This window comes from Astyanax mexicanus, chromosome 1, assembly GCF_023375975.1.
Source record: "Astyanax mexicanus isolate ESR-SI-001 chromosome 1, AstMex3_surface, whole genome shotgun sequence".
Taxonomy (NCBI): domain Eukaryota; kingdom Metazoa; phylum Chordata; class Actinopteri; order Characiformes; family Acestrorhamphidae; genus Astyanax; species Astyanax mexicanus.
In genome coordinates, this window is record NC_064408.1 from 27,843,672 (window position 1) to 27,851,152 (window position 7,481).

A 7,481-nucleotide genomic window follows, 5' to 3' on the forward strand; every position below is an offset into this window, starting at 1 on the left:
ACAGGAGGGTTAAATTAAACAGAGGAAATTTGTTTTTTTTACTGTAAAACCAGACTGTATTTTATTTGAATTACTGCTATATTATAACCAGCATTTGGGAAAGCTTGGTCATGACAGAACAATTGTGATTTTATTGGCAAATATGTTAAAAGCCTGCCTGTAGCTTCTCTAACTATACTTGTGGATTTAGGTGCACGGGTCTTCATCGTCTACACACAGAAGCCGACGTGATTCAGCAGAGCTCTAGTCTCCTCCAGTCGTACCTCTCTGAGCTCCTCACTGCTATACTGCAGTCAGCCTCCTACTGCCCCCTGCTGCTGTGTCAGGCCTTCCAGCAGCTCTACCATCGAGTGCAAGCACGCTTCCCAGATCCAGAGTACAGGGTATGTAACAAGAATTTATTTTGATTTTTGCAAGAATGATCTACCATATTCTTTGTCAATTTCCAATGATTAATTAATCGATTCTGCCATTATTTGTTCATTAGAAAAAACTAAATATATAGTTTTTGTTTAAAAATGGTTTCGTTGGTTTCGTTATGCAAGACTTCCTTAATATTTCCAATCTCTTATCATTAATCACAGCTCTGTCTCTCGTCTTTGCCCTCACAGAAAGTGAAGTTCATTGCCGTGACCAGCTTCCTGTGTCTGCGCTTTATCTCTCCTGCCATCATGTCTCCCAAGCTCTTCCATCTGCGGGAGAAACACGCAGACGCCCGGACCAGTCGTACACTTCTGCTGCTGGCTAAGGTAAGGTTTGCTCTTAACGTTCTGGGTGAAGAAAATTTTACTACCCGATCTGTGTCAACCTGATTTGGACTGCTAATCCATAGCAGCAAATTCAGAGATACTAAACTGAAAGAGACCCTCACAATACCCAATTTACATCACTTAAAAATTGCTAAACATTTATTCTGAATAGTGGTATTTTTTGGAAGGGGACAGTAATAAAGGTGTAGTGTAGTAGACTAGATCTTCTTCTTACTGTATTATAATATCCCAGGGTAGTTTTACTGCATTATAATATCTCAGGGTACTTTTGAGGTGTTTTAAACTAGAATATTGTAATGTGCTGCTGAGTCTTACTGAGAGTTTTAATAGTGTAGCTCCATATTCCATTTTCAACAGCTTAAAAAGAAGAACTGTGCCATCTGTGACTGTGTTTGTGTCTATGGCCATGTGAGTGTGTGTGTGGGTGTGAGAGAGAGAGAGAGAGAGAGAGAGAGAGAGAGAGAGAGAGAGAAAGAAGGAATACACCTTAGCAAAAATAAAAGGTAATCTACCTTCTGAACTAAACAGTAAGCATTGCTATGTTATATCGCTAAATAAAACGTTTGATGCGTCACTAGGCTCTTTCAATTTTGCTGAGCGTTAATTTTGCGTTAAACAAAAAAATAACAAGTTAAAGTTTCCAGATTAACTGCACGCGTTAATATTGAGATAGGAGAGAGAGATAGGAAACAGATTGCCTAGTCTGGGTACACCATTAGAGTGTTCCTTTAGAATGGTTTAGGACACTCATTTAAATTTGGGTTGGTGTTTAACACTACACTTTTATCATTAGTTTTGAGCACTCTGATTCTTATTCAGGCTGATTTGAGGTCTATTTTTTTAACCTTTAATTTGGGTTGTCTTGAGAATTATGTAGTAATTCCATCGTGCAGCTTTGGTTAATACTTTATTGTCATGCTCTCTTATTTTTTGACACTTGCATCCTCTTATTTATTGCATTACTGTTATGCATTCTCCAAACAAGGTTAGTTGGCCTTGAAAAAGATTTGCGGTTGCTATCATATTATCTATACATCAGACTGTTTTAGTGGATCAGCAAATTCAGCATTAGCATGAACATATATATTCTCTGTTAAGAATAATGATACAGATTAATACTAATTTCTATAATTAATTCACAAATGCACCTGCAGTTTGTTTTGTAAAGGTCACCAACTGTGTTTGTTCCCAGGCTGTACAAACCATTGGCAATCTTGACACCCTGGTCTGCTGCTCCAAGGAGCCATGGATGGTCCCTCTGCAGCCCACCCTCCAACAGGGCATCGCCCAGCTCAAAGACTTCATCATTCGTCTGGTCAGCTGCCATGACTCGGAAGGTGAGCTGCACTAAATGAGTAATTACACTGAAAAAATTGAGTCGGACTCGCTGGGGTAGTGGAGGCTCATTCCAACATGTCACATTTGATCAAGCCACAGATGTGTCACCCCTCAACCATAGTGCAAAAATTCTTTGCTTTTTTTCACTTACATTTGCTTTTCCTTTTTTAAAGTTTAGTCTCATAGCCTAGTGTCACTTTAATGCCTCAGTCTATCAATACGAAATAAAAGTGCACAAAAATTAGAAACACACTATGGAAAAATATTAGTACAGTCAATGTTAAAATGTAAATGTACATGATTAATCTTGTAATTATAACATGTTAATTCATTTTTTATGCAACCTTTGGCTCCATAATTCACTCTTTTCAAAACGTAAAGATGTTATAAGCGTTTAATTTAGCAATATAAATACACACTACTGCTGAATTCAGTAGTTAGATTGCTTTTTCTTTCATGTAAAATATAAAATATGGATTAAACCTTATACCTAACTCTTACTGTCTTATCCCTCTCACCTCTTCTGGTTCTCTCTCTCTCTCTCTCTCTCTCTCTCTCTCACACACACACACACACACACACACACACAGAGCTTTTTTTCTCTCTCCTAAAAATACAATATGAGCATTTTAACTTGCGGTTAGTCATAATTAATTGTACAATTTTGTTATAATTAGCACAATCACTTTATTAGATTGATTGCTTATTACAAATGCATGATATTGTATTAACTTCTTTCTACTAGATCTTGGTATACAAACTCGTATGAGTCTTCAGTGTGGCACAATGGAGAAAGAAGGCTTCCTTTTCCTCCATAAGACCAAAGACAAGTGCATGCCCATGACCTCTCCCTTTAAGAAGTACTATGTAACTCTCAGCAAAGACACTCTGTCTTATTCACGGACGCAGCATTCCAAGGTAAGTGTGTTGCATCAGTCATTTCAGTTTATCAGTTCTTCTGATAACAGACATATCATTGATCTTCTAAGAGCTTACTAATAATGACAGATTAATGCTTCTTCTCTAATGGTGTCTGTGATGGTTTGCTACAATGTAGAAGAGATCATTTATCTCCCTGCCGAAGATCCGGGCAGTAGAGAAGGTGGAGGAGAAGTGCTTTGGCAGTGCCAATGTTATGCAGATCATCTCTGGTGAGGATTTTTGCCAGCAGGAGACTCTCTATCTGGACTGCAAGGTATATGGAGAATGAAACAGACAACAAGATTTTCACCATGACAAATATTTCTTTGTTTTACTCTCTTTCTGTCTCTTCTTTTGATTTAGAGTGTAAATGAACTGAATCAGTGGCTTTCAGCTTTAAGAAAGGCATGCAGTCACAACACCAACACAATGAGCAGCTATCACCCAGGCATCTACAAAGCAGACAGATGGAGCTGCTGCCACCAAAAGGAGAAAACAGGTACTGCAGACATTTAAAGTCTGGAATGCCATTCAGTCATTCTGCCCTCCATTTTCCAGTTTACATCCCAATTTAATAGTGATGGCAACATACAAATGCAGTAGAGTCATAAGGTCAGTAAAATGAGCCCATGTAGCTCCTAACATTTAAATGACAACTGGGAATTCAGCCTATTTTAATGGTTATACATTTTAAAATAAGTAGCTAATTTTATTATAAAGTATTGAAATTAACATAAATGTTAAAAGGAATATATAATGAGCTACAAATGGAAGTACATAATTACTCATTATGTATGTATTTGTATAAATATATAATTTACCAAAGCTAAAATTTGCTGGAAAAGGGTCAGTGTAACGTTTAGCAGTTTAATGTTCTGACTGTGTCAAGCTAAATTCAAAATAAAGAAGAAATGATTTCATCCAATTTTTCAATTATCGCGTTTTTTATTTCAGCCTTTCGCAAACAGAATTTCAAGAAAAATTTAAAGTTTATCTTCTTTCAATTTCCAGATTTGTCTATTTTTGTATCTTGTAACACAAATCTGATGCTATAGTCCTTGCTTATATAACTTGCAAAACGCAAAAAAAAAAAAAAAAAAAGCTAAAGATTTATTTTTTCATTTTTCCTAAAATTACGATTGTGAGGGGCAGAGATAAAAAATCTAAAATTGATAAAAACTTATTTCTTGTACAATGCACTACATTAAAAATTTAAATTATGAGTTTCTACATTTAATTTTCTATTTTTGCATTTAGCCTCAAATGGTCAGGAAATTAAATTAAGAAACATTACACTGACTGAAAAGCTAGAAAAGTTTGATGTTGAAAAGGTTGTATAAAGCCTGTTTATAACAGTGGGAGAAAAAAGATAATTTATGCAAATAATCATTGTAAGCAACAAGAACAACCAGCTAACATTTAGTTGCAGTCTATAACTGATAATTTGAGAATTGGCCTTCTATTCTGGAACTACATTGCAAGGGGGATCTTAAGGGATTTTGGAGCATGATTAAAATATGTTAATTTATTCTACTACACAGATCCAGGCTGTGACAAGACCAGACATGGCGTCACCCTGCAAGAATGGTATGACCCACTGGATCCAGACTTGGAAGCTCAACTGATTTACAGACACCTAAGCAGTGTCCAGCACATCATGAGGTAATAGAGACTTTTTTAAACATGTCTTTAATTTTATTGTTAATTTAGTCTTACAGTGGCAATTTAAACACTGCACACATTACACTCAGTCACTGTTATTAGTAATACAGTGCTGTGGGTGTTTCTCCTACCAGTCCTCAGGGCCAAAAATCACACTTCTGCTCTGTTCCAACTATAACACCTAGGGAGAGAGCAAAAATGTGAGTCATATGGGACACCCAGAGCACCTGTTTGAGAACCACTGTATTAAACAATTAAACCCTAAGGCCTTGTACAGCTATGTCCATTTCTCAATCTCATATTTGTTTTGCTTACACATAATTTTATACTAACTAAGCCATTGATAATAGTGCTAAATAATGAAAGGCTTAATTTCTTATGGCAATATTTAAAGTTTGTGCTCTTTGATGTCTTTCAGAGATAAGTATTATGAACTGATAAAGCAAGAAGATGCTGACGAACCAGACAAAGGTAGAGTAAAAATTTGTGAACCTTTTAATTTGTCAATTATGGCAGTAATTTAAACAGCTGTAGGAGCAGTCTGTGAAACAGCTGTTCACATTTTCATCACTATTATACTCTAATCATGGCTCCTGGTTTCTGTATCTGATTTCTCGTATATGCTTCTGTCTTACAGATCCTAAGGTGGATGGAGTAACAAGACTCTTCGAGATTCTCCAGGACCTGCAGGACACCCATGCAGCAGTAGAGGAGAAGGAGCGTTTGAAGAATAAGAATGTTTTCCTGGAGTTACAAACGTAAACGAAGGAGCAACAGAAGACTCTGGTGCACAAGGCCTCCATTACTTTCAGTCATACATTGACTTTATTCACAGGGTTTATAATGTAAACCTGCTGCTGAGCTGTAGGTCTCGGTAAAACAGAGTTTTGACAGGTTTGAGGCTCTCGCAGGTTTGCTGTTCAAGGTATTCATTTGAGGTTGTTGCTGAGTTTTCTGATATAGAAGGCTATTACCAAAAGCTCTTTTCACACATTATTTCCATTGGTGTACATTCAGAGTATATCCATTATACATAAACTTCTTTAGTGAAGTAGGAAATGAGAGTTTCCTGTTATAAATGATTATGTATTTTTATAGGAATGATTAGCTTATTATTCTTGCTCATGCGCACTTTATCAAGCTTCTGTTTTTATAATGCTTTTAGTTCCATTTTCCATTGTTTGTGACTGGTGGTGCCATAAATCGTTGTGATATTTGATCAAAATGCATATTATAAGCTTTTCTTTGTAAAGAAGCATAGATTGCTTTTGGATGTTTACAGATCAACTTTGGATTTTTAAAAGATTATATATTTTCTGCTCTTATTTAGTAGAGGGAAACAAATGCATTTGCATATCTATTTGCCATTTTTATGTATTTTGCAGTTTTACACTTTATTCATGCCTAGTTCACACTATGTATTAATGTTCCAGTTTATAGTGATGTTAAAAACACACTGCAGAAATGAAGATGCCTGTCTTGAGCTGCAGCTGCGTCTTAGTGGGGGTTTACAGGCACACATTGTTGGCTGCCCGATCTTGTTGTGTGCTCCCTAACCAACTGTGTAGATGCACAACTGGTCAGTAAATCAGTGCATGAAGTAGAGGCTGTGCTGGATATTGGCAGTATCTGTGTCTCAGTATGATGCAGCATGATACAATATAGTGCCATGCATGAAAATCGTTATTCTTTTCTCTTTTTTATGGAATCAGTTCTAGATGAGCATTTTTGTATGTGATTCAGTTGCCCCATAAAGCTTCATGATAGGGAGAGTGTTGTCGGTCACATGACAAACTCGTAAATACTACTGTTTTCTTTGTAGATCAGATACACGTTTATGCATTAATGCAAACTTAACTAGCTCTATGTGCAATATGTTCAACTTTGATGAATCAAATCATATCTAATTATTTGAATTGTTCAGTTATTTTCACATAAAAGTAAATGAAAGTTTCCTTTACGATTACACAAAAGGTTAATTTTTTTATTTATTTAAATATTGTTTGAATATTTAAATAACTGACTTATTTTATTAATTGTTTTATGTCAATGAAAAGTAGAGCATTATGGTAGACATCATGGTTTTAGAGAAGTGGTTATAAATGTAGTTGATGTCACGCTAAAACCTTGTATTTCCATTTTTGTCATTTTTCCTTTTGTGAAATTTTAAATCTAATAGTTCAGTTCATGATAAATGAACCTATAGAAATGAAAGTAATCAGGAATTAAATGTTTACATTTTTACATTGACTTTCATTAAGAGTTAAGAAGGTTGTGCATGACAGCTGCAACATTTTCATATTATTAAATTGTTAGAAAAGTCAACACATTTATTTATTTATTTTTTATCAAAAGGAATCATTTGACAAAGAATTTTGTTGATATCCACAGCCAAGTTTAATGAAATCAAGAGTGTTGCTGAAAGGAAAAATGGTGACAAAAATAGCCCTTTAATTCAATATATGTGAAAGCATTCATTCAAATTTCATAGACCTCTAGAAAGTGACCCCTAAATCCTACTCCAGTTCATTGTGAATGCTGTCAATAGCATTCCCTCTAGACTTTAAGGCACGTAGTAAAGGCAGTTTATTGGCAGCTGCTGACGTCCCACTCGGGACCCTCCCCTCCTCCCAGCTGCACTCAGTATTGATACAGTTATTAATTATTAAAATCTCTAACCACGTCCTCGTTAAGCAGGTCTGTACCTACTGTTGACATGCTTTGTCTTGTCGAATGTCAGTTCTGTATGTTGTATTACATGTATTATAAACATAGACGTGTTGTACTGTT

The 7,481-nt window shown here is 35.7% G+C and overlaps 1 protein-coding gene across 1 annotated transcript in view; it reads left to right on the plus strand.

Moving 5' to 3' along the window:
* rasa4 (RAS p21 protein activator 4) overlaps nucleotides 1-7,481 on the plus strand; it is a 44,260-nt gene extending 36,779 nt beyond the window's left edge. The window contains exons 13-21 of the mRNA XM_049475747.1: nucleotides 191-383; nucleotides 612-749; nucleotides 1,963-2,107; nucleotides 2,854-3,026; nucleotides 3,166-3,303; nucleotides 3,393-3,528; nucleotides 4,571-4,691; nucleotides 5,110-5,162; nucleotides 5,329-7,481. Coding sequence (XP_049331704.1) covers nucleotides 191-383; nucleotides 612-749; nucleotides 1,963-2,107; nucleotides 2,854-3,026; nucleotides 3,166-3,303; nucleotides 3,393-3,528; nucleotides 4,571-4,691; nucleotides 5,110-5,162; nucleotides 5,329-5,453 — 1,222 coding nt within the window. The 3' untranslated portion in view covers nucleotides 5,454-7,481. The remainder of the gene's footprint in view (nucleotides 1-190; nucleotides 384-611; nucleotides 750-1,962; nucleotides 2,108-2,853; nucleotides 3,027-3,165; nucleotides 3,304-3,392; nucleotides 3,529-4,570; nucleotides 4,692-5,109; nucleotides 5,163-5,328) is intronic.